The sequence below is a fragment of the Bubalus bubalis genome, chromosome 4 (assembly GCF_019923935.1).
Source record: "Bubalus bubalis isolate 160015118507 breed Murrah chromosome 4, NDDB_SH_1, whole genome shotgun sequence".
Lineage (NCBI taxonomy): Eukaryota > Metazoa > Chordata > Mammalia > Artiodactyla > Bovidae > Bubalus > Bubalus bubalis.
The window spans coordinates 92,479,869-92,505,273 of NC_059160.1; the positions used below are offsets into that span (position 1 = coordinate 92,479,869).

The window sequence follows — 25,405 nt, forward strand, 5'->3', positions numbered from 1 at the left end:
GGAGCTCAACTTTCACCCAGCACCCAGGTGCCTGTGAGGCTAGAGGTCTGGGAGCCACTCTGGAAAAACACAAATGTAGAACTGATCCTATACCAAAGTCCAAGGTAGCTGGCTGCCACACAGGGCCCAGCCCCCTCCCCTGTGCTTTGTGCAGGAGGACCCTTGACCCAGGACCCCTGAACCTCCACGCCCACAGCCCCTAGGAACTGGCTGGATGAGGGCAGCCCCTGCCTGATGGAAGCTTGACAAAATAGGGCTCTGCTCTGCAATAGAACAGAATCAAGGGCCTTCCCTGGTGCTCCAGCCCCCACCTACAGGTTCCCCAGAGAGTCCCCCACCACCTGCCCTCACTCAGGTTTTGGGATGATGGCTGAGCCCCAGGTCTGAAGGGTCCACGTGGGGGTAGGCTGGGGAGTCCTGGGCCCTGTGCATGATGACTGCCCCCCCCTGCAGTGTGTGCGCATCCAAGCACATGTCCCTGGCTACCCTGCCAGAGCCCCTGAGTTGCCACAGCCCTGGTGAGGCAGGGGAAGGGGATGGGGTGGTCAGGAGATCTGCCTCGTTTCTCAGCCCTGGCTCCAACTCCATGCTGCTTTCTGAGAAGCCCCGCTCCCTCGCTGGGCCTTGGTTTCCTGTCTGTTCCATGTGGAGGTGAGTCTGGTGGCAGTACTCTGGTTAGGAGCAGAGCTTGCTGGGAAATCTCCCACCAGCTGTAGCTGGATTGAGTTTCTCTCCCTTTGGGTCACCCTTTGGCACAGACAGATGTAGAGCACATGGCAGGCCCCCGGGGAAGGCAAAGGTGCTTGAGAAGATGCTTCCCAGGGTCAGGAAGCAGGCAGGGCAGTGGAGAATTTTGGTCCCTGCAGGTATCTAGGCACCATGGTGAGGACAGCGGCTACCACACCTGCTTCATCATCCACTGAGTTCATATATTTGCTATTCCTAGTCCTCGACACCACCCTATGAGGAAAGCCTGCAACAGAGGAAAGTGAAGAGAGCAAGGACTCCAGAACCGGACTACCTGGCTTTCTAAAAAGTCTTTTCCTAGCTGTGGAATTTGGGGCAAGTCACTTCTCAGTGTTTTCGTCTATGTTGTTCAGTCGCTAATTTGTGTCTGACTCTTGGTGACCTCCTGGACTGCAGCACTCCAGGCTCCTCTGTCTTCCCCTATCTCCCAGCTGCTGCTGCTGCTGCTGCTGCAGCTGCTGCTAAGTTGCTTCAGTCGTATCTGACTCTGTGGGACCCCATAGACGGCAGCCCACCAGGCTTCCCCGTCCCTGGGATTCTCCAGGCAAGAATACTGGAGTGGGTTGCCATTTCCTTCTCCAATGCATGAAAGTGAAAAGTGAAAGTGAAGTCGCTCAGTTGTGTCCGACACTTCGTGACCCCATGGACTGCAGCCCACCAGCCTCCTCCATCCATGGGATTCTCCAGGCAAGAGTACTAGAGTGGGTTGTCATTGCCTTTTCCAAGAGTTTGCTCAAATTCATGTCCATTGAGTTCGTGATGCTATCTAACCATCTCCTCTGCCCCTTTCTCCTTTTGCCTTCAACCTTTCCCAGCATCAAGGTCTTTTCCAATGAGTTGGCTTTTCACATCTGGTGGTCAAAAGATTGGAGCTTCAGCTTGAGCATCTATAAGTGGGGAAAATAGTATCTATTTCACAAAGTTGCTATAATGATTACAAGGTGAATGTATACAAAGTTGTTTCCAGCAGTGCCTGCCATGTAGCAAGCACCAATAAATAATAGCTATTGTTTTCGCCAAAGAAGAGAATTCATTTCAGAGAAAAGGAAATGACTTTCCCAAGGTCACTTGACTTCTAAGTGGCTGAGCTGGGTGGGTCTAACTACTGTACTTAATCACTAGGTCTCCCTGTACAGGGCCTTGTGAGTTGAAGAAACACCATGGACAGTGGCTTGTTTCCAGGACTTGGGCGATAGGGGTAGAGGGTGGGGGGGCTGATTTCTCCAGCCCCGCCCTGCCCCACCCAAGGCCTGGTGCCTGAAGGCAGGTCCTTTCTTTCCAACTAGCAACTGGAAGAACTGGCCTCCGAGTCTTGCTAGGGGCTGGGAGGACGAACAAGGGGGCATTGAGCCTGGTGGGGCCTCACAATGGCCGCTCTGTCCCTGCAGCCTGGGGGCTGGGTCATTTCCGTCGGGGACAATAGTCAAAAGGCAGTGACGCCGGCAGGGCCTGGAATCCCAGGCGGGATTTTCCGAGGCCTCAAAGCTTTCTGTTTGTCCTCACAGGAGACCCAGGAAGCCTGCCTCCCTCTGTCCCCAGCCTCACCCACGCTGGGCCCCGCGCCCAGAGGCCCCCAGTCCGGAGGTGCCACAGTGAAGGGGCTATGGTTCTGAGGTCTAAGGTCTGAGTGAGTAGGGGGTGACGGCCCTTCACTAGGGCCTGGGATGGAAGAAGTTGCCATGGTTATGGAAGGAGGTGACGAGGCTCGGCCTCAAGGAGGCGCAGAAGCTTCTGACCTTCACAGGCAACCACCTGGTACTTGAGCTGTACGGTACCTCACGGTTGATCTGAATGTCCAGTGCGCCGGGCTGGATGGTAGCTGGCCCTGTGGCTGCGGAGAGAAGCGTATGAGAATTTCTCAGAGGTAGGCAGCTAGGGACAGTCTGCAGGTCTAGTGATGTCCTTCCATGACTAATGAGGAACTATGTTGGGCCTGTTCTGGTTGAGGGCAGTGCTGGGTTGCCTCAGTTAAGAGCTGGGCCTGGGGATTCCCAGGGTGTTTTAGCTTAAATCTAGATGAGCCCCAGCCTCACCAAGCCCCTGACTTTAGCAGTGACCCCAGGGCTGCTGGGCCTTCTCAGAACATGAGGCTGAAGGGATGAGCCTCTGTCCATCTGCTTGCGGCCCTGTCCAGGCCCGGTCTTAAAGCCCTACAGCTCAGCCAGCAGCTGCTCTGTGTTACCTGGAGCCCCAAACCTCTTCTCCTCCCTGCTTCAGGCTCAGGCCGCTGCCAGCCCTGCCCTGGTCCCAGGCTGGGGGCTGTTGGGTAAGGCCTAGGCCGCCCAGTGGGACTTGGAAGCTTCCAGTCTGCTGTGGGGAGGGCAGGAAGGAGCACAAGACTGAGGAAACCTCTCTCCACTCCCTCAATATCTCCTTCGCCACGCAGCTGGGAACATTCTGAGGGCAGGGGGCACATTTCAGGGTCCCCAGCTGGACTCAGAGCTGCCTGAAGGCCCTGGGGCCTTGGTGTCTGCCTCCTGCCCCCTACCCCTAGGCCCATGTTCTGACCATCCTGCCCACCACCCCTGCTCCCCTTTGCTTCCTGCTGGGCCCTGACCCTGCCAGACCAGGGGGGGGCCACTTGAGGTCTCCTCAAGGTCTCACACAGGTGCTGGCTCAGGACCATAAATCATGCCGCCACGGCTGTGAGGGCTGGGGGTGGCAGCTGGGCCAGGAGGGGAGTGCGGGGGGGCCCTTCTTGGTACATGCTGCGTTAGCAGGGAGCAGTGCCCAGCTGCGAGCTAGGCAGGCGGGTGCTGACTGTTGCTGCCCTCATCCAGGCACAGCACAGCAACAGGGCCCCCATCCAGGGAGTCTAGCATCAGGGTTGCCCAAGCAGAAGACCTGGACCTATCCCAGGTAACTGGGGTACCGTGAGGACAGATACAGCCCGACGGGAAACCTGGGAGAGAAAAGCAGCCCCCCCAGGAGTAGGTGGAGACACTCCCTTACGAAGGGTGGGTAAACAGGCCTCTTTTCTTGCACCGATAGTCTCACAGAATCCTCTGCCTCAAAGAACAACAGTCATGCACACACCTCCCAGAGGAACAGAGGCACAGACCTTGCAAGAAGGATAGCTTGACCCCTTCCCTCTGGGGGACAGGCGCAGAAACAAAGCCCCACCCCAGTTGGCCAGAGAGATAAACACAAAGATCTTCTGGGAGACAGAGACACACCAGTTCCAACACCAAAGGCCAGAGCCCCACGCATCCCGGGGCAAAGGGCAGCCAGTGCCACCTCCTGCCCTGCCCAGGTCTTGAGGCTCCTGACGAGGCTGGGCTGGGAGGCCCCTCTTTCTCACGCTCTCTGTCACTCTCTCATCCGCCCAGCCATTTCCTCTGCCTTAAGGGGTGGGGGCTGGGAGTGACAGCCCAGAAAGAGTGGGAAGTTGAGTAGCCCCTGCCCAGGATCCCAGGGGGCAGGTGTCAGAAGTGGACAGCTGGTCCTCATCGCCCCCGCGTCCTGGCTCGGACTAGAGGATCGGGAGGCAGGGTGCCGGCTGCCCAGCCAAGCTGGCCACTGTCAGGAGCCCCCAGCCTGACGTCAGTCCCACTCATTGTTGCTGCTGAGGCTTGAGTCACTCCCTGTGACGCATGGGGGTCAGCTCTAGAGCGGCTGGGGGTGGCTTCAGGGCTTAGCTCTCCCCTGGGTGCACTGGGATGGGGTGGGGCCATCTGAGGCCACAGTCGCCTTGCGAAGCCAGCTGCCTACTCCCAAGGTCTTGGGTTGGCCTTCAAGGTCCCTCCGCAAGCTTTTGCCGCAGACGTGCCTCAGAGGGCCTTCGCCAGTCGCCTGTCTGCCCGGCTGGCCGTGACTGACTGAGAAGTCAGCTCCCCCTGTGCTGGCCCGTCCTGCCTCAGAATGCTCGGTTTCCACCCTCGCTGGGACCTCTCCCTCTAGCTCTTTTCTTTCTCTTTCTTCAGGAAGCCTCCCCAGCATAATTCCATGTGGCCCCACTTCTTCCCGGAATTGCCAACCCCCCTTCTTGTCCATGTCCTCCAGTTGCTGTTGTCCTGGTTTTCTGCTGGTGCCCAGTCACCTCCCAGCTTGCTGAGAGCAGGGCCTGGGGCTCCTTTTTGCTCTGACTGTGTCACTTTCTATTCCAGGCCACAGGCATCTTTCTGGGATTGCAGCAGTGGCTTCCACCCTGGCCCCCTCTGGCCCCTGCAGGACCTGCTGCCATTTTTTCATACCCTTTGCTGTGTTTTCCCACCCAGGTGCAACTCCTGGTCCATCTCCTCTGCGAGACTCCGAGGCCTTCCCGGAGGGCCAGGATTGCAACTTGTCCCCCTTGGTAGGTAGCACACGGGCCTGGCATGGGGCAAGTTTCACAGGTGCAGCATGATTGCATGATTCCATCTGGGTCAGCAGGAGTGCTGGCAGAGGATGGGAGAATTCATTCCACACAGCCTCATTTTGAGGGGCTGAGACCCCACCCCCCATGTTCCTGGCAGGACCACCCAGATGGGTGTAGGACTCAGGATCAGAGTGACAGTAAGAATAGCCCTTTAAGGATTCAGGGAAGTATGAGGAGGCAAGGATTGGCCAGGATCTGGGCCTGAGACAGGAGAGGTGAGACGTCTCAACCTCATCCTCAGGCAGGAAAGGCTCCAGGGACGGACGGGGTGAGGTGTGGAGGGAGGAGAGTGGGAAAAAAGACTGGCAGGGGGCTTCTCTGGTGGTTCAGTAGTTAGGACTCCACACTTCCAGTGTAGGGGGCACAGGTTCAATCTCTGGTCGGGAACTAAGATCCCACATGCTGTGTGACATAGCCAAAAGATAAAAAGAAAAAGAAAAAAAAAAAAAAGACTGGCAGAATGAGGAAAGAGTAGCTGTATGGACTTGGCAAATGTATTAGTCAGGATTCTCCAGAGAAACAGAACCAATAGGATATGTATATATAGAAAGAGATTTATTATGAGGAATTGGCTCATGTGATTATGGAAGCTGACAGGTCCCAAGATTTGCAGTCAGCAAGCTGGAGATCCAGGAGAGCTGATGGTGTGATTCTGAATGTTGGCAGGCTCGAGGCCCAGGAGGAGCTGATAGTTTGGTTCAAATCTGAAGGCAGGGGGAAAAAAAACTGATGTCCCAACTTGAAAATAATCAGGGAGGGTGAGAACCTTTTATTCTATTCAGGGCTTCAACTGACTGGTTGGGGCCCATCCGCACATAGAGTCTTCCCTGGTGGCTCCGACTGTAAAGAATCTGCCTGCAATGCAGGAAACCCAGGTTCAATCCCTGGGTCAGGAAGATTCCCTGGAGAAAGAAAAGGCAACCCACTCCAGTATTATTGCCTGGAGAATTCCACAGACAGAGGAGCCTGGTGGGCCACAGTCCATGGGGTCGCAAAGAGTCAGACACAACCGAGCTGCTAACACTATTACCCTCAGTAGGGAAGGCAATCTGCTTTGTTGTTGTTTGGTCCCTAAGTTGTGTCCAACTCTTTTGTGACCCCATGGATTATAGTCTGATAGGCTCCTCTGTCCATGAGATTTCCCAGGCAAGAATCCTGGAGCGGGTTGTCATTTCCTTCTCTAAGGGATCTTCTCCACCCAGGAATTGAACCCATGCCTTTTGCATCTCCTGCATTGGTAGACAGATTCTTTACCACTGAGCCACCAGGGAAGCCACACTAAGTCTGTGATTCAAATGTTTTTCTTCCAGAAACACCCTCATGGACACACTCAGAATAATATTTGACCAGATGTCTGGGCACTCTGTGGCACAGTCAAGTTGACGCATAAAATATCCCATCATAGCTTGTCACTCTGTATCACTGGGCCTCAGTTTCATTATCTGTAAACTGGGGAGAAATTGTACTTAATTTCCAAGGCAGTTGGAGACATCAACACACTAGTGCATGTGAAGTGCTAGTGTGGTGCCTTGTAAAGCTCTGCTGCTGCTAAGTCGCTTCAGTCGTGTCCAACTCTGTGCGACCCCATAGACGGCAGCTAACCAGGCTCCCCCGTCCCTGGGATTCTCCAGGCAAGAACACTGGAGTGGGTTGCCCTTTCCTTCTCCAACGCATGAACGTGAAAAGTGAAAGTGAAGTCACTCAGTCGTGTCCGACTCTTCGTGACCCCCTGGACTGCAGCCTACCAGGCTCCTCCGTCCATGGGATTTTCCAGGCAAGAGTACTGGAGTGGGGTGCCATTGCCTTCTCCTTGTAAAGCTCAGTGACAGGTAATTCTGACGATGGTGATGTCAGGACAATGGCAGTGAAAGCTCCTGAGATGAGCGTGTCAGGGCACAGAGTACCTCCAGTCACTCCCCACAGTCTCCGGCAGTTGGTGGAAGTTAGGCTGTTTTTCTATTTTCCTGGCCATGCCGCATAGCATATGGCATCTTAGTTCCCTGACCAGGGATCGAATCAGCGTCCCCTGCAGCAGAAGAGCAGAGTCTCTACCACTGGACCACCAGAGAAGTCCCTAGGCTCTTTCTTCCCCCTCCCCAGGGCTGGTTCTAATCGCCCTGGTTCTCCCTCCTTTGCCTTCTCACAGATCCTCCCCTCTCAGTAGTTCATCCTGATTCCCTTCCGGTTAAGTCCAGGCTCTAGAGGAGGATGTTGGCCTGTCAGGCCGGCTACTTTCTCCTTCCCCAGGCCCCGTTTATAAAGGAGGAAATCAGAAAGGATGAATGACATCAAGAGGCCCATACAGAGGCAATGGCAGAATTACAAGCTTTACAAGAACAGTCACCAGACTGGTCATGGCAGAGCACCAAGAAGTGCTCCTGTGTGAAGATAACCGAGTAAGGTTAAGCCCCCTTTGCCTGGTATCTTCCAGTATGCACATTGAACCAACTAAAGTTTTCCCACTCGGAACACTGGCCTGAGCTCATCTCCAGGGCACCTCTCCAAATGCCATGTCCCTCATCTTAGGGGATTGGTACCTCTTCCAGTCCTCTGAGACCAGAATTGGGGACCACGTCTCGGTCCCAGGGGTGGCCTCTGCCGATGACTCCTCTCCGCCTAGGGAGGCAGCACAGAGCTCGTCAGGTTCCTCCTTCCCTCTCATCTCTATGGCGGAAGTGAGTTGTTCCAGCCGAAACACAACAACATCCTCGGCGGTGGGGTTAAATGGACTCGTCCAAACAAGGGGGCTACTTCTTACCATCAAATCTTAAAATCAGAGACATAATCCAGAAGAAAGCAATATTCAAAATATAGAGCACCATGGGGTGGTCTTTGTCCGCTGGTGTGGAGGTGGAACGGTCCGGGCGGCTGCACTGGTGTCAGGGCTCGGCCAGCTGTGCTCGCGCCCCCGCCGGAGGCCGATGGAGCAGGTGGGACCGGCCGGGCTCGCAGGGGCGGGCCTTTCCGGCGCCGGCACCGCCTCTTGCCGAGGTGATCTGGTCTCCTCGGGGAGGGCCGTTTCTTGCCCCGCGGGTCCCAGACAGGGATTCTGGGAGGTGGGAGACAGTTCTAGCCGTGTGGCCCTTGTTCTGTGCGAGCGCGGGCGCGCCTCGAACTCCCGGGCCGGGCCAGGCTGGGCGCGGGGCTCCGCTGCTCCCGCGTCCCTGGACCGTGGAGGTTCGCCGGCACTGGCGGCGGGAGAAACTTAACCCGGACGGGAAGTCCTTCCTGCGTCCGACAGCGTCTCTCGATGCGGAGCCGAATAACTTTGTGTTTTTGCGTTCAGCCTGTCTCTTGCGGCTCGTGGCGCGCGGGGAGGTTTCGGCGTACCTGCGGAGATCGTACCTGCGGAGGACGTACCTGTGCGTGAGGAGGAGAAAGGGCAAGATCCAGCCTGAGTGACCCGCTGCCAGCCTCTCCGCGTAAGGTGAGGCTGGGGGAGACCCTGTGCTCCGGCCTGACCCAGAGGAGGCATCAGTCAGCGTCTGCCCCGGTACTCTGCAGAACTGGGCCTTGGGGGCACCGAAGCGACGAGACTTCCCAGGCACTGCCCTGGCAAAGTCCCCTGCTCACGGGTGGTCGAGAGTGAGGGAGCAGACAAGCCCATCGCAGAGCAAAGGTGGCCGCGTTGGGAAGGAGGCTGGGGTTGGTTCGTGTTGACTTCCTGAAGAAGTGGAATCTTGAATAGCACTGAGAATGAGGGAAGAACCTGGATTTGGGGCAAAAGTGAAAAGAGGGGTGGCCCGTTTGACGGTTTGTGGGGGATACCAGAGGGGGTTTGTGGAAGAAAAGAGAGTTGGACCAGAGCTGGGAGTTTTCCGATGGGAAACTGCTGGATGGAATTAGACTAGAGGGCAGAAATGAGCAAGAAGCCCTGCTCATCCTAAGAGTATGTATAGGATAAATCAGTCCAGCAGTCCTTTCAGGATGAATTGAGCAGTTGCTGTGTGCTCGGAACCAGGTATACTGATTCCACTGATGAATAGGATACAGTCCCTGCCATTAAGGAATCGTCTGCTAGTAGGAGAGACCAGACAAGATTAACACCTGTGAAAAGATAAGATACAAGTAGTTTTGGGCTGATTGCCAGTGAGAGGCAGAGCCAGCTTGATCTACGAGTGGTCTGTGAACTGCCTGCCTGACTTCAAGGGCAAAGAGACAAACCAGTACACTTTGAAGAGAGTTGCCCGCCCCTGAGGAATTAAGATGTGATGTGAAGCTGGAATGTTTATGGGGACTGAAGACCTTTTACCTGTAGAAGGAGTAAGGGGGTGATGGCAGAGTTGCCTTTGAATATCTGAAAGGCTCCTTTGTGGGAAAGGGGTGGGACTTATTTTGTGTGTGACTCTTGATATCAGAATTAAGATTAGCATTTTAAAGCACTAAGAGACAAAGTCCTTCCATAGAGGGAGTCTCTGAGTAGAACTTTGAAAAGACTGGAATGACCTGCTGGGAGAGGTGGTAAATTCCCTGTCAGGGGAGGTGTGTAAGCTGAACCTTCTCAGCTAAGAAAGTTGACTGTTCCCTCTCCTTCTCAGCTCATATTCAGTTACTGATGAAGTTCTGGTCCTCAAGTCTGTTCTTCCCTTCCCACGCCCTCCATCAGTCCTGTCCTAGCCTTTCGTCATCTCTCAGCAATAATAACGTAGTAATTAGAGCAGGTCATACTGAGTGTTTAGTGCTTGCCAGGAACTGCTTCGGGTGCTTCACAGATGCTCACTCACCCTATTCTGGAGAGGACACCTTCAAGGTAGCTGTTGTGAATACCCCATTTTTATGGATTGGGGAACCTGAGGCACTTAGGGCTGAGGCAACATGCCCTTGATCGCACAGTGAGCTGATGAGACAGCTGGGGTTCCAGCCCAGGCAGTCTGGCTTTAGAGTCCCTGCTCTTAACCACCAGCCTGCTGTGTTTTACATGTGTTATTTTATTCCATATTTACAGATAAGAAAGTAGACTCAGAGGTTGAGTGATTGGCTTAAGGTCAGAGAGCAAGTTACTGGAGACCTGGGATTCGGACCCTGGGCCATTGGATGTGGAAACCCCACACTCTGCACATCACGCTGCCATGTCCCATTGCACTGTCTGGAAATGGCACGACTGCGGTGGCCTCTAACTGGACTCCTTGCCCAACCCTTTCTGCCTTAAATTGACAAGCTTTTTTTTTTTATGTTTATTTATTTGGCTGCACCGGGTCTTGGTTGTGGCATGCAGGCTCTTCGATCTTTGCTGGGGCATGTGGAATCTAGTTCCTTGACCAGGGATCGAACCCGGACCCCCTGCACTGGGGGCACAGAGTCTTAGCCACTGGACCACCAGGAGAGTCCCTTAAATTGGCAAGTTTTTACCGCAGAGTCTGTGAGATTTGGTGTGTATGTGTCAGTCAGGTTTTCAAGTTCAGTCTTCTTAGCTTTCACTGACTTCTCAGAGCAGTCTGTGACCCCTCAAATAGTGACGAGCCATTCTTCATCTGTCGGCTGGAGCTAACTTTCTGATGCGCAGATTCAGTGTTGGACAGTGATGCGTGGACTCTTCACCACCCTCGGGACAGAGTCCAGATGCCTGGTCATTCAGGGTCCCAGGAGATCAAATTCCAGTCTTCCTTTTCTTCTCACTCCCGTCATGGCGTCTCACTACTCTGGTGAAGTTTACCTGCCTGTCTGTCCTCCATCCTGGCAGCTTCGCAAGGGCTGGGGCTGGCAGGGGTTCACAGTGAGCATGTGCTGTAAACCACACTGGATGCCGTCACGGAATTCAGGCCGGAGCTGGGTGTTTGGACTGGTAGCTTTGAGGCTCTCCCCGTCTCCCATCCCAAGAGTCTGTGGTCCTCTGCCAGCACGTGTGGCTACAGAGCGGAGAAGGGCCGTGATGGCAGGGGACAGGGCTGGGCCCCGAAGGATGTGAACAGGTGACACGCCGATCAGCAGAATGTGTCCACATTCTGACCTGGTTCCTCTTGCAGGGTGGCCCCTGGGTGGGGTGAAGCTCCACCGTCTTTCCTCTGGTCCCTGACCTCAGCGTGGGCCACCGACTGCAAGATGAACTGTCGATCGGAGGTGCTGGAGGTGTCGGTCGAGGGGCGGCAGGTGGAGGAGGCCATGCTGGCCGTGCTACACACGGTGCTCCTGCACCGCAGCACCGGCAAGTTCCACTACAAGAAGGAGGGCACCTACTCCATCGGCACCGTGGGCACCCAGGATGTGGACTGCGACTTCATCGACTTCACCTACGTGCGTGTCTCCTCGGAGGAGCTGGACCGCGCTCTGCGCAAGGTCGTCGGGGAGTTCAGGGTAAGGTGGGGTGCAGTGGGCGGCAGGTGGCTGCTGAGTGTCGTCACCTCCTTGCTGTTGGACCAGCTCACCCTTCCTAGGTGTGCATATCAGGTTCTTTCAGGTTCTCAGGAACAGGTGTGTTCAGAGCTCCTCAGGCTGGGGAGTGCTTGGTAGGGGGGTAGATGAGGGGGCCTTGTGAAAATACCAGCAAGAAGAGCAGGAAGCCCTTGGAGCACTGGCGGCCCAGGCCCCTTGGCTGAGCATCGCCTCTGCATTCTTGGCCTTTCTACTCCTCTCTGCTTCTGCTTCCATATTCGGGCCTTTCTCATACGAGATTCCCTGAGAGGGAGGGCTGCTGGGTTCAGGCAGTGGCTGTCCCAGAGAAGGGTCCTGTGGGCGGTATGGCAGGTGGACCTGTAGGGGCCAGGAGAAAGGTGGAAGGGACACGCCAGGCTGCTCACGTTGGTCATCTCAGGGTGGGAATGGAGGTGTGATATTTAATTCTGTCTTCATTCAGGGTTGCAGTGTTTCACTCTTTCAGCGAGTGCATATTTTTACAATTTAAAGTAACCAAGGGAATTTCTCTTAAGGTGCCCTTCCTGAGATTGGAGGAGGAGGGTTGTCCGTCTGGCTTCCATTCCATACACGTGTGATCCTCATAGCGGGTAGACTGTACCAGCCACAGGGTACTCCCCGCCCTCCCATCGCTCCAAGCCTAGAAAGGGCACGTTCATGAGTTTCCCAGTCCCCCTTCGGGGGAGGCAGTGGTGTTCAGACTCCTGTCCTCTAGATGCCTATGAGAGGCACACGAAACACAGTGGACTCTTAAGGGCATGGACTCTACCACCCACAAGTTTGTGATCTTGGGCAAGTGACTCTGCTCCTCTGGGCTGCAGTTTCACTATAGGTAAATTTGGAATGAAAGCTGTACCCATCTCATAGGGTGTATGCACCACGAGGATTAAGGGAGTCAAATATGTCAAGTGCTGGAGAGCCATCACACAGGAGACACTGTAGGAGCGGTAGCTGTTGTTACTGTCAGCAGAGGGAATGGGAGCTTGGTTTGTCAATAAAGGAGAGACTTACTTCCTGATGGGCTGTTAAGGAGTTGAGGGAGGCATCCTTATCTTTGGGTTGACCCTAACTCAGAGAGAAAGGTAGAAAGGTGCTCTGGGGTCTTGGCTACACTGGGAGGAAGAGTGTGGGCCATCGCACCCCATGGGGGTCAGGCAGATTTATTAGACCAGGTGGCCCCATTCGCTTCTCCAAGAAGAAGAGGGAGACGCTCTAGATGTGGTCTGTCCTTCCCCTCCCAGCCTGCTCTCTTCCTTGGCTTCTGTCTCTCTATTCAAGGATCACCGGGCTTCTCTTGAGAAACTGTGAGTTTAGGTTGTCTTCAAGGGAATGAAGGAGGATTCTGCTTAAGAGGGGCCATTTGTGTCACTTTACACAAATCCTTTACTCTCTGGGTCTCGTTCCCTGCCCTCCCTGGAGGTCTGATAAAGAGAATGATTCTTTGGGGCGTAGGAAGCTGGCCCTTGCAGGTGAGAACCCAGTGGAGGCCTTGGCCTGCTCACTCTTGCTCCTCCTTCCCCAGGATGCTCTGCGCAACTCTGGGGGCGACGGGCTGGGGCAGATGTCCCTGGAGTTCTACCAGAAGAAGAAGTCTCGCTGGCCGTTCTCCGACGAGTGCATCCCCTGGGAAGTGTGGACGGTCAAGGTGCATGTGGTGGCCCTGGCCACGGAGCAGGAGCGGCAGATCTGCCGGGAGAAGGTGGGGGAGAAGCTCTGCGAGAAGATCATCAACATCGTGGAGGTGATGAACCGGCACGAGTACCTGCCCAAGATGCCCACGCAGTCAGAGGTGGACAACGTGTTTGACACGGGCTTGCGGGACGTGCAGCCCTACCTCTATAAGATTTCCTTCCAGATCACCGATGCCCTGGGCTCCTCCGTCACTACCACCATGCGCAGGCTCATCAAAGACACCCTGGCCCTCTAGGTCTCTCCAGGGCCTCGGTGCTCCTTGATGGTTTATGGACCTTGGCTTCTGGGGATCGTACTGTTAGGCCCTTGGGGCTCTGGAACCCGCTCTGGGTCCTTGATGAGACTTGGAAGGGCCGCCCTGGCTTCCTCGTGGCGTGGTTGCCAGTCTCTGGTCGTCCTTGTCACCTTCACTGACGGTCAAGTCTGGCCTGCACTGTCTCTCCATACTCCTGGTTTTGGGGGGGGGGGGGCGGGGTTCCCCTTTCCTATACTGTACAGAGGAGGCATCACTAGGATGGTGAATAAAGCTGAGAATGTGAGTTTGGGTTGAGCTGTCTCTCTGTTGACTGGTGTTACGCCCTGAAACATTTTAGCACTTTCTGGCAGACCTTCGAGGAACACATGAATATGTTGAGGGCATTATTCCAAGATGGGGGTGCATGATGGGATTGAAGATAGATTAAAGATCGATCTTGTACTTTGTTGGACATTCACATAAGCAGGTGTGACCACGGTCAGTCCCGTAAATGATGACACAGATCAGGATCTGCTGCTTTTGGATATGGCTGTGCTACTTCTCCTCCCTTGCTAAGGAAGCTATGACCTGCCTTTTATATTATCAGATGACCCCAAAGAATATCTCCTCTGTCTCCATAGAGCACACACAGGCCCCCACTTGCACAGAAAGCTCATTTGACTTGGTGTCTTCTCCCTCTGGAGAGAGATTGGCCACCTTGAGATTGGTGTCCCATGACACTTCTGGTTTGGGCTGACATGGGCTTCTGTGGTGGCTCAGACAGTAAAAAATCAGCCTGCAATGCAGGAGACCTGGGTTCGATCCCTGGGTTGGGAAGATCCCCTGGAGAAGGAATGGCAACCCATTCCAGCATTCTTGCCTGGAGAAGTCCCTGGATGGAGAAGCCTGGTGGGCTACAGTCCATGGGGTCGCAAAGAGTCAGACATGACAGAGCAACTAACAGTTTCACTTTGGTATCTCACATCCATTTCTAGGCAAACATTGTCAAGATCAGTGTGCTTTTCATTGATTTATTCTTCCATATTTTACAATGCTTTTTGTTACACAGGGGCAAGCTCTAACTAAACTAAATGAACAGTGTGTAAGCAAGCAGCAGTGCTAAAGGAGAAATGGCCAGGGTCTGGGGGTCTTGTCCATGGTCCTGGAGCAGATAGGTGCCAGGATGGCCAGGAAGTGTTTGCACATTTTTCTCATTTCAGGCTGCTTTTTGGCCATGTGTTATTTCATGAGGAGTTTTGTGATGTCATACCCTTGGCCTCTGGGGCCCTGGTGAATTGGAGAACTCAGGAGGTTCTCAGGGTTTGGCGATGGGGAAGGCCCGTTGTCAGCAAGTCCTTAATGAGATGTGATCCTACCTGGCTTGCTGCAGTCTGGGTGGCCGTTTTCTCCTTGCTGCTGCTACTGGTGCTAAGTCGCTTCAGTCGTGTCCGACTCTGTGAGACCCCATAGATGGCAGCCCACCAGGCTCCCCCATCCCTTAGACCAGCTCATTTCCTCTGAGGAGTTGGCTGATTCAGCTGGTCACTAACAGTGACTTTGTTTTAAACAGAGCTCAGGGTTGCTACAGGAGTTCTCAGGAGACCTGGGCAGGAGGGTCTTTCCTCCATCCCAGCTTCCCCAGACTTCGTGCTTTTCTGCAGCCAGGCTGTGCTCCAGACTTTCACCCTGGCTTGGCTGTGGAACACCCAGTTGGCAGCAGGCTCCCTTTAGTGGGCAGTTCAATAGCATCTCTATCCCCTTTGGCACTGTGACTTCCTAGGGGTAGGGGACTGGTTTATTCAAGGTTAGGACAGGAGCCCTCATGACTCAGATCTTTCCCCTTGATCTGTAACTCTCCTTGACCTCAGGCCTGAGCAGAGGAATGGGGGCAGGCCTTAAATTCCTCTTCCCCTCCATCACACCTGGGACCAGGGGTGTGCTGGCCCACTTAGCCAGACCCAGGAGGCTCCCAAGGGGGTGATGAGGCTATGCATCACTAAGGTTCTAGACACTGCTCATTTGCCTCCTGTCCCAGTGGCACCTAGGTCATTGGTTGTTTTTAGTAGCTAAGTTGTGTCTGACTCTTTTGACCCCATGGACTGTAGCCCGCCAGGTTCCTCTGTCCATAGGATTTCCCAGGCAAGAATGTTGCAGTGGGTAGCCAGTTCCTTTTCCAGGGGATCTTCTGACCTAGGGATCAAACTCACATCTCCTGCACTGGCAGACAAATTCTTTTCCACTGAGCCACCAGGGAAGCCCAAGCAGCATTTAACTTTGGCCCAGGGACAGAACGCCTAGGAGCAGGGATGGCCCTTGCTTGTCCTGTGTCTTGCTCAGTGGGGGCAGCACCGTGGCCAGCACCTGGAATGTGGTCTAGAATGGCTTAAGGGTTCTGAGAGGGCTATCTCCTGACCTTTTCTAAGGGGGAGGGTAAGCCCTGAGGACAGGACTCCTGGCTTTGTCTGGTTGGGTGCATGGGCCGGTTCACATGAGTGGGCGTGTGGGCCTTTGGGTTGAGAAGTACACCGGCCCCTGGGATTCTGGGCGGTAGCTACCAGCGCTTTGTCTAGAAAGAGGCTCCTGGCTCGCCGCCAGGGGTGGGGGCGCAGGGCGCCTGGGATCCGCCCCTTGAGCCCCTCCCCGACGCAGCCGCCGCCCACCCGCCGGCCTTGGGCTCCAGCACATCTGGCGGTCCTCAGCGCATCTGGGCAGCCGGCGCCGAAGCATGAACAGCTCGCAGGCTGGCGCCACAGCCCGGGGCGCCTGGCAGAGCTCCTGCTGCAACCAGTCGGGGGTGCCGCCGGAGCCCCCCGAGGGGCCGCGCGCCGTGCAGGCGGCGGTGCTGGGCGTGCTGTCGCTGCTCGTGCTCTGCGGGGTCCTCTTCCTGGGCGCCGGCCTCCTGCTCCGCGCCCAGGGTTTAACAGCGCTGCTGGCCCGAGAGCTGCGCTCGTCCCGGGAGGGCGAGCCCGGCGGCGCCAGCGTCGATGACGACGACTCCTAGGCGCCCGGCTGCGTTCGGGGGTCGCGGCCTCCCGGCGGTCCGTGGACTCCATGCCAGACTTTGAGGGAGCGGGCCCCCAGCACCCGACGTCTGCAGCGGGGAGCCTACCGCGATGCTGGTGCGCTCGCACAGGTGAGAGTGCGCACAGGTGAAAGAGACGCAGCCATCCCAGGCCCCCGGCTTCTTCTTTCTCCCCTCCTCTCCTTCCGGAAGCCTTTCCCCCCGAGAGGAGATTCGAGTAAGATTTCTCACTGTGGCCTCCCTCTCGAGGCAGGGATGGGGGTATGGGTTGAGTTTTAGGACAGAACCAGGGGCCTGGATGACCCTGGGGGATGGAGAGGTGTGCTGCCCCCTCCCCCTCAGGTTGGGGGGAATGCACGTGGCCCAGAGCAAGCAGCTTTGGGGTGTGCTTGTGGGGGTAGGTGACAAGGTTCCTAACAGCCGGGAGGCCTCAGAAGCACGTTGCTCCAGGAGGCTGGAGCTGAGGGTTCCCAGCTGTAGGGGCTCCATCTGGCTCTCCTGCCTCTCTCTCCCCAAGGACAGGAACCATCTGGAGGGAAGGGCCTGGGTGGCCTAAAGACAAGGTAATTCTAGGCCAAGGCTGTCTCAGGCCGAGCCACAGGGGCCAGTGAGGGAACCCTTCTCTGCCCTTCTCTATTTAGCATCGCACCTAGGGGTTCCTGGGAGGTTTTTGTGGGTGTGCCTGTTCACTGGAGGTGCCTCTGATCTCTCTTGCCCCTTCCACTGTAGAGCCCCGCTCCTGTCTGCCAAGGCAGAGGCAGGGTCCTGGCTGGCCCCTGAGAGGGGAGGGCTGGGTGTGTGAGGAGGGGCCCGTGGGGGTGAGGGGCCTGAGTGGGCAACGTGCAGCTAAGCAGCTGTGAAGGCGACGACGTGTGATCCCTCTGCAGAGGAGCCCAGGATTTGGTGTTAATCCCGGGCAGCTGTGCCGCACTGGACTTGCTGAGCTGTGGACTTCTCACCTCAGGCACGCTGCCCCCACCCCCTTGGAGAGACGGCTGGCCAGGGCAGTGAGGGGTGTGTGTGACTGCTCCTGGCCCAAGGGCAGTGGGGCTGGGCGCAGGGACATTCCCCACCGCCCTTTGCTGTGTCCTGGGGGAGGGGCTGGAACTCCTCTTTACGGTATCCAGTTCACCTGCCCCCTTGCCCACAGCATTCTGCTGTATTTTCCATCCTGTCTCCCATCTCCAGCCTGTGCACTTTCCTCCTTCTCCAGCTGGGCCAGAGTCTCCATGTCTGCTGTGAGGCCTTCAGTTTACAAATGGGAAAACTCAGAGGGAAGAAAGTGACCTGCTCGAGTGAATGCCAGAGCTCAAACTGGACCCTGGGGCTCCTGATTGATTTTGAGCTCCGGTGGGGAGTGGTATCCCTGAGCTTTGGGTTGCCCCTTTTGCTCTGTTCTCTCTTGCCCTGATTTCTCACCACTCTTTGAGATGCTGATGCACAATATGACCTCTCTCCCCAAAAGAATGAACCTTCACACCACACATATGGCATATGGTTTCTGGGACTGGCACCCCAACTCCGCCTCCCCCTCAGTGTCCTCTCTCCCATCCCTGCTCCCCCGCAGCCTTGCTGGATACCTTCTTGCTGCTGCGAATGGCCTCCCAGGTGCCACAGCAACTCCCAGGTAGCTGGGCTCAGCTTTTCTGGCCTGAGCATGAGGGTGGGGTGAGCTCAGAGGGTCAGCTGGAATATACATTTAAGGAAATCCAAGTGGACAGGGCAGAGGGGCCAGAGGTCAAGATGATGACTTGGATTGGCCTTTGGGTTCAAGTCTGGGTGGTGTTAGGGGTGTAGGGAGATCTGATGGCAGGAAAGGCTGTCCCCCAGCGTCGTGGTATCAGCTCACACCCAGGCAGGGCTGGGGACGGTGCAGTGGGGTGAAGAAGAGGGGGTAGGCAAAGACTTTCTTCATCCAACTTCCTGTCTTTGCTGTCCCTTCAGCTCAGTGCCTGGGAAGCTGGCCCATGGTGTGTGCTGTGGAGGACCTCAGTGTTCCTGGAGGAAGAGCCTGAGACGTTTGCTGAGAAACTCTGACCCTGGTCAAGGCTGTCAGACTGAATGGGGAGGGAAAGAATTCATAAAATTGGGAAATGGGTGTTGTTGTCACGCCATCTGTCAGGCTCGGCTTGGGAGTGGCAGGGATGATGACTGCAGGTTGGTGTGCCATGGGGTGAGGCCAGGCATTTGGATCCCAACAAGCTCCATTAGCCTGTGCTATTCTTGATGGAAAGGCTGGGTCCACACATGCGTGGTTGGCTTACTCTTCCTCTAAACCCCGAGTCTCACCCTGAGGTGGAAAGGACTGTCATTCCTTGGCTCCCTCTCCAGCAAGAATGGGGGCGGCTATCTATTACAGATTCCCAAACCTCGCATGGTGTGTCTCCCAGAACACTTTCCTTCAGTCCTACCGGCCACACAAGGAACCTTTGATCCGCATACAGTACAGATGACAGCCTGGGAAAAACCTGGACTGTGGTGAGACCTCAACCTGGGATTCCTGCACACAGCTGCTTCCTCTGACCTGCTCCATCCAACCTCCTGAAGTGCTCATGGTATGGGCCTGGGTGGTCAGCCCCCCAGGAAAGAATGGGCCTCCTGGCAACTGTTGTGCGTCCTGGGCACTGAAGTGGCCACACCCTCAGGATGCTCAGTGCTGCAGACGCTGACAGACTCGTGCCTGCTGGGCCTGGTCCCATCTCTGGTGCTGGGTGGCTGTGGTCTGACAGGCTAGTGACTTGTCCCTGCTGAGGGTGGTAGGCCAGTGTCCCAAATGTGAAGGTCTTGGGTGCCCCAGCAATGCCTCATCACTGCCCCATCACTTCCTGTGGCTTGTTATTAAATATGCTGGTAATGTAAAGTTGGCATATACAGTCAGTGTTTCCAGCTCCTGGCTCTTGGAATTAGTGGTAACCCTGGGCCAGTGGTAAAGAACCTGCCAGCCAGTGCAGGAGACATAAGAGATGTTCTTGCCTGGAGAATCCCATGGACAGAGAAGTCTGGTGGACTCATACAGTTGCAAAGCGTTGGACATGACTGAAGCGACTTAGCACGCAGCATGTTGGGTCCACTCCAGTTTGGACTGTTTCTGGCAGATCCTGAAATAGCAACCCCAGCCACAGCCCCTCTCCCTTGGTCTCTTCTCAGCTAGCTTTTCCCTCTCCACACCCAGCTCCACATCTCCTGGTAGGTAGGAGGCGGGGCAGTGACTCTCCCACCGACACTCTACTGCCTCCCTGTGGTCGGTGTGGGCAAGATTGCCGGGAGAAATACCAGTAACCCTAACAGCAAAATGTGAAGAGGAACTAAAGAGCCTCTTGATAAGGTGAAAGAGGAGAGTGAAAAAGCTCGCTTAAAACTCAGCTTTCAGAAAACTAAGATCATGGCTTTCGGTCCCGTCGCTTCATGGCAAATAGATGGGGAAACAATGGAAACAGTTACAGACTTTATTTTCTTGGGCTCCAAAATCACTGTGGATGATGACTGCAGCCATGAAATTAAAAGTCGCTTGCTCCTTGAAAGAAAAGCAGTGACCAATCTAGACAGTGTACTAAAAAGCAGAGACATTACTTTGCCAACAAAGGTCTGTCTAGTCAAAGCTATGGTTTTTCCAGTAGTCATGTATGGATGTGAGATTTGGACCAGAAAGAAGGCTGAGCACCAAAGCATTAATGCTTTCGAACTGTGGTGCTGGAGTAGACTCTTGAGAGTCTAAAGGAACTCAAGCCTGACTTCATTGGAAGGACTGATGCTAAAGCTGAAGCTCCAGTCCTTTGGCCACCTGAGGTGAAGAGCCAGCTCTTTGAAAAGACCCTGATGCTGGGAAAGACTGAAGGCAGGTGGAGAAGGGGATGACAGAGGATGAGATGGTTGGATGGCATCACTGATTCAATGGACGTGAGTTTGAGCAAACTCTGGGAATTAGTGAAGGACAGGGAAGCCTGGTGTGCTGCACTCCATCAGGTTGCAAAGAGTCGGGCACGACTGAGTGACTGAACAACAACAGTTAGGGGTCTGATCACAGTTTGGCCAGAGCTTGTGCCTCAACGTGAGAGTGAATTTTGTGAGCATATGCATGGAATTCTATATTATAAACCTTCATGAATCTCAATCTCATCATCCCTAAAATGGAGGCAACAATGTCATAAGGATCAAATATATAGTGTGCTTGTCCATAGATAAAAGGCTTTCTACACTGTGATTATCGTGTGGTGATGTTTTTTTCTCCAAACCTGACCATCTCCAGAGAAAAGGTATAGAGTCACCCACCCTGTTTCTGGGAACATGTCATTTGTCTTTCCCATGAGCGTTTTTTTTTTTAACTTTTTATTTTGTATTCAGGTATAGCTGATTAACAGTGTTCTGATAGTTTCAGGTGAACAGTGAAGACAGAGAAGAAGATATATGACATCACTATCTATGACTTCACTATCTATGACATCACTTATATGTACAAACTAAAAAGAAATGATACAGATGAACTTACTTACAAAACAGAAAGAGACTCACAGACTTAGAGAACGAACTTATGGTTGCTGGGGGAAGGGATGGGGGAAGGGATAGTCAGGGAGTTTGGGATGGGTATGTACACACTGCTATATTTAAAATGGAAAACCAACAAGGACCTACTGTATAGCACAGGGAACTTTGCTCAATGTTATGTGGCAGCCTGGATGGGAGGGGAATTTGAGGAAGAATGGATACATGTATATGTATGGCTGAGGCCATGAGTGTTTATTTATTTATATTTTCCTCTTTTTGGCGTTTTTTTTTTAATAAGCAGTTACATTGCAGGCTCATTGTTAACATGTTCCACCAAACATCAAACTGGTGTTTCTTGAAAACAGGGTGGCTCCAGGTTCCCTGGTAATTGACAAGGTAGTCGCATGAGTGTTTATTGAATGACTGCTCTGTGCCAGGCCTGCTCTGGGGCTGGGGACGAGATGAATGAGACAGAGGCCCTGCCTTCAAGGAGCACGCAGTCCAGTAAGAGCACTGCTCACAAGACTGAAGTAGACAGTAGGAAGTGCCGAGTGTGGACAAAGCCAAGAGCAGAGAGTGACTGGCTTGGCTCTTAGAGGAAGGGGTACTGAATGAACATTTACCCGGCAAAGAAGGGGAGGAAGAAAATTCTGGGCAGAGACACAGAGGGGCATAGGACTGGAGGTGGCCTAGAGGCAGGTAGGTAGAGTAGGATGTGAAGGGGCGTGAGACCAGAGGGGTGACAGCCTGGATGGGAGAGTTTATCCTGGAGGCAGCAAGGGGTCTGGAGGGGTCTAGAGGATTTTAAGCTGGAAATGACATGGTAAGATCTAGATCTTAGGGAATTGGGGGTAAGTCTGTGGGTGGGAGCAGGCTGGACGTAGAGAGACAGCAAGGAGGCTGTGGTCACAACCTGGCAAAAATGATGATGGCCTGGACTAAAGTGGAAAGAAAAGGGGACAGATCCAAGTGATGTTTGGGATTCAGGCTTTGGTCACTAGCTGGATGTGGAATGAAGTGGGGTGGAGGATGAAGCCCCAGCTCCTGGAATTAATTACGCAGGGGGTGGTGACGATCGAGGGGCTATGTTATCAGTTAGGATATTTTTGGTCTGGGTTTACAGGAAACCCTAAAGATATTTGGCTTGAGCAGAGGGTAATTAATTGGCCCACATAACTGCAGAGCCTAGGGGCAGTTCTGGCCTCAGGCCGGCTGTGACTCAGGTCTGACTGTGAAAGCAGCCCTGGCCTCTCTGCCTTCCATGCCTTGGTCTGCAGCCTCTGTCAGCCTCTGGCAGGGTGGTCTAGTGGTTGGGGCAAGGGCTTGAAATCTCGTGGCTGGACTTGAAAGCTGGCCCCACATTTCCTGGCTATGTGACCTGGGCAAGGTGCTTAATCCCTTGCAGTTCAAATCTCTCCTCTTTAGAGTGAGAAGCAGGGCGTACATGTAGAGAGCCTGGCCCAGTAAGAGTGCCTGTTATCAGCCTCAGCCTCCACCTGAGGCAGGAGGCATCTCAAGTTCAAATCTATCAGGGAAGGACAGGTCATCTCCCAGGTCTCTCAGGCCAAACCCTGCAGCAGTTCTGACTGTGTGCTAACCCTGGGGTCCTGTGTTGCTGGTATAGAATGTTCTAGGCCTAGGTCACATGCTCTGCTCAGACATCCCAGACCACAGGGCCCAAAGGAGAAGGATGTCTCCTCACCAGATCTAAGCCTGTGTTAGTTCTGGGGTGCACAGAGGCTGGGTGTCTGTAAACTGGCTCATGGGGGGCCATGGGCAGAGGGGTGGCGGATCAGTCCAGTTTGGGTGTGTTGAGTCTGAAGCACGGCAGCGGGGTCATCCAAGGTGTACAATTAGTGTATGGGGCTGGGGCTCACCAAAGAGACTTCCAGGCCAGGGTGTTGCTAGAGGCAGAAAATGGAGCTGTGGGAAGGGCCCAGGTAGGGCTGAGAAGAGAGGAGGCGAGCAGACCACCACTCAGAGGTGGGGCAGGGTCCTGGGAGGCGGGAGGGAGCACGGGGAGCCAGTTCTCTAGGGAGTCAGGTAACAAAGGATTTCGGAACTGGGGAGTGTCCACGCTCCCCACAATTCTGGAGTCAGAAGGCTTCTTTCTGGACCACCTGGCTTCCCTGAGCTACCCACCCCCACTCCCACTGCCTTAAACCTGGGTGATGGGGAGGGGTGGGAGGAGCCCCCATAGAGAAGAAATTGGGAACATGGTCCCTCTGGGCTGGCAGACCCACTGTAGGGAGAGAGGTGGCTTTCTTTTCTTTAGTTTACTGCTCTGTATGTGTGAATGCTCTAACACACACACACACACACACACACACACATGCACAGCTCACCTAGGCAAAACAAAACAACACAAAGCCCACACAAATGAGCTCATTTGACTCCACAGCTCCTGTGCCTCCCTTCCAAGTGCAGGGACTTCTGCACTTGCTGCATCCTGCTGGGCAGGCAGAGTTTGCAGCCACGTCCTCCATGCCCATGGTTCCTCTGTTTACCAGACCCCACAGGACCCTCTCCTTTGTCTGGTTGCTCTCTCTCTCCTCACGTACTAACTGCTACTAACCGCAAACCACAACCACTTTCAACTCTGCCTCCACGCCCTGCCTCCCATCTCCCATACTCTGCTCAGATGCCCTCACCTCTTGCTGCTCACAAAAAGGAGGTGCCTTCAGACATGACTCCCTCCACTCTGTCCCCAGACCTCCTCTGGAGCCAGGGGCTTTCCATGTGTCCCCAGGAGAACATCACCCTCCCAACCCACCATACCACACACACACTGGATGCTGACTCCACCTCTGCACCGTACCCCCTTCACTTTAGTTTCTTTAATGCTCCTTTATCCCCTCCTTCTTTGCTGGCTCTAGCTTCAAAACACTCAGGTTTCTTCCACCTTAAAATAGCCCTTCTCTGCCCCTGGTGCGTGCACCTCCAGTAACTACCCCGTGTCTTGCTTCATATTTATAGCCAACCTTCTCCAAAGTTATCCACACTGGCTGTACCCCCTTCCCTCCCCCTGCCTCCTTTAACCCTCTCCCACCTGGCTTAGTCTACACTGGCACTGCCTGGTCAAGATCAACCCCGGGATGGTTGCTTGAGCCTGCTTGTCCGTTCTTTTCTCAGCTGCTCTCCTGGTCATTCATCCTGCTGCTGACTGCTCCCTCCTTCTCTCAGTGTCCCGGTGGCTTCTCCGACAGCTCCGGAAGAAGCTCAGAGAGAAGCTTGGTGACGTGCAGAGGACAGGCTGAGACGGTGGGCTCCAGGACAATACTGGGTCCACACCCTGGGTCTGCCACTCACTGGGTAACTGAAACCCTGTCCCTTGTCATTGAAGCGGATAACACTCACTTTGGGAAACTCCTGAGATGAAGTAGATTTCAGAGGGTGGGCCCAGGGCCCTGGAGCACCTGCCTGGGTTGAATCCAGGCTCCCCGGCTCCCAGCTGCATGCCCTTGGGGAGGTCTCGCTTGGCCCTGTCCCTGCCTCAGCTCTCTCTGGGGGTCCTGTGCCAGCACCTCCTCTCTCTTTGCCCAAGGCGTGCATGCTGAGCGTTTCAGAATGGTCTGAGGGCTTCCTCTTTCCCTGCCCTCTTGCTCTGGGTGCTCCGTACCCTTTCCTGGCACTTAAATCGCCATATATAAACCATGGCTCTGAAAGCTGCAGCCCCAGCTGAACCTGGGTGCTGAAACTCGCATTAATGCCTTGATCCATTCTGCAGTGATTTCCTCAGTAGCTAACTCTGGCAGCCGCTGGAGAACATGTCGTAAATGAGACAGAGGGGCCCCTGCCACAGAGCCTACATTCTGGTGGAAGGGGATGTTTGATGGACCTGTGAGCAAATACATGAATAAGGTCACTGCAGATGGTAATACAACAGGGCAATGGGGAGGAGACCTGTGTGCTGACTTTAGGTACAGATGGTCAGGGCAAGCCTCTCCAAGGAGGCGGCATCTGGGTTAAGACCTGGCCAGGAGGAGGATGCAGCCAGGCCAAGGGCTGGGGCACAGTGTTCCTGCCAAAGGGACCATGGGTCAAAGAGTCCTGCTGTGGGAATGAGATGGGCCTGTCTGAGGGACCGAAAAGAGGCTGGTGTGGTGGGAGCTTAATGAAGCAGTCGGGGAAGAAGGCCTGTGCTCCGGGTGTACCATCCTTGCTCCTGGCCTGACTCCTGGCTTGGGACCACCTCCTCCCCAGCAGGTGTCCTCAAACCGCCCCCCTCCTTCTCCTGCACAGCCCGACCACAAATGTAGTCCATTCTACCCCTTAGAAAGCTTTGCTCCATCTCTGGCTGCTGGCCTTACCTCTCACCCAGCCCCCATGTCCATCGGTCCTTCGTGGCTCCCCCTTCTCCACAGGCACCAGAGGGGTTCTTTGACAAAGGAGTAGCCTGTCAAGCTATTGCCTGCCAGGCTGGAGTCCAAAACGTGGTCTGCAAGCTGTTGCCCTCTTGGGTCTCTACCCCCTCTCCTCATTGTCTCTGTCCACATTCCATCGTGTCCTCTGGGCCTCTGAC

General features: G+C 54.7%; 1 protein-coding gene and 2 long non-coding RNA genes across 6 annotated transcripts; 2 read left to right on the forward strand and 1 right to left on the reverse strand.

The window, feature by feature from the left end:
• Positions 1-5,640: 5,640 nt before the first annotated feature.
• Positions 5,641-7,795, reverse strand: LOC123333309. The gene is made up of 2 exons (XR_006550606.1): positions 7,642-7,795; positions 5,641-5,808 (listed from the first exon to the last, which is right to left on the reverse strand). It is a non-coding gene; the product is annotated as an uncharacterized LOC123333309 (long non-coding RNA).
• A 158-nt stretch (positions 7,796-7,953) lies between these two features.
• ATG101 (autophagy related 101) lies at positions 7,954-13,683 on the forward strand. 2 transcript variants are annotated; one of them, XM_025284224.3, is made up of 4 exons: positions 7,954-8,095; positions 8,391-8,531; positions 11,068-11,395; positions 12,975-13,683. In XM_025284224.3, the coding sequence occupies exons 3-4, from the start codon at positions 11,144-11,146 to the stop codon at positions 13,377-13,379; spliced, it is 657 nt and encodes a 218-aa protein (XP_025140009.1). In that variant the 5' UTR covers positions 7,954-8,095; positions 8,391-8,531; positions 11,068-11,143; the 3' UTR covers positions 13,380-13,683. The 2 variants fall into 2 exon arrangements, with proteins under 2 accessions (XP_025140009.1, XP_006058541.1); XM_006058479.4 differs by lacking the exon at positions 7,954-8,095 and having other exon boundaries at positions 8,141-8,531.
• A 1,919-nt stretch (positions 13,684-15,602) lies between these two features.
• Positions 15,603-19,780, forward strand: SMIM41. 3 transcript variants are annotated; one of them, XR_003108912.3, is made up of 2 exons: positions 15,603-16,618; positions 18,346-19,780. It is a non-coding gene; the product is annotated as a small integral membrane protein 41 (long non-coding RNA). The 3 variants fall into 3 exon arrangements; XR_327561.4 differs by having other exon boundaries at positions 15,603-16,512; XR_006550607.2 differs by having other exon boundaries at positions 15,603-16,512; positions 18,761-19,780.
• The last annotated feature ends 5,625 nt before the right edge of the window (positions 19,781-25,405 follow it).

What these genes read in the sequence shown, in the direction of transcription:
- ATG101 (XM_025284224.3), top strand. Translation starts at nt 11,144, where the DNA reads ATGAACTGTCGATCGGAGGTGCTGGAGGTGTCGGTCGAGGGGCGGCAG. An exon ending in AGGTCGTCGGGGAGTTCAGG is followed by an intron (nt 11,396 to 12,974) that starts GTAAGGTGGGGT and finishes CTCCTTCCCCAG; the next exon opens with GATGCTCTGCGCAACTCTGG.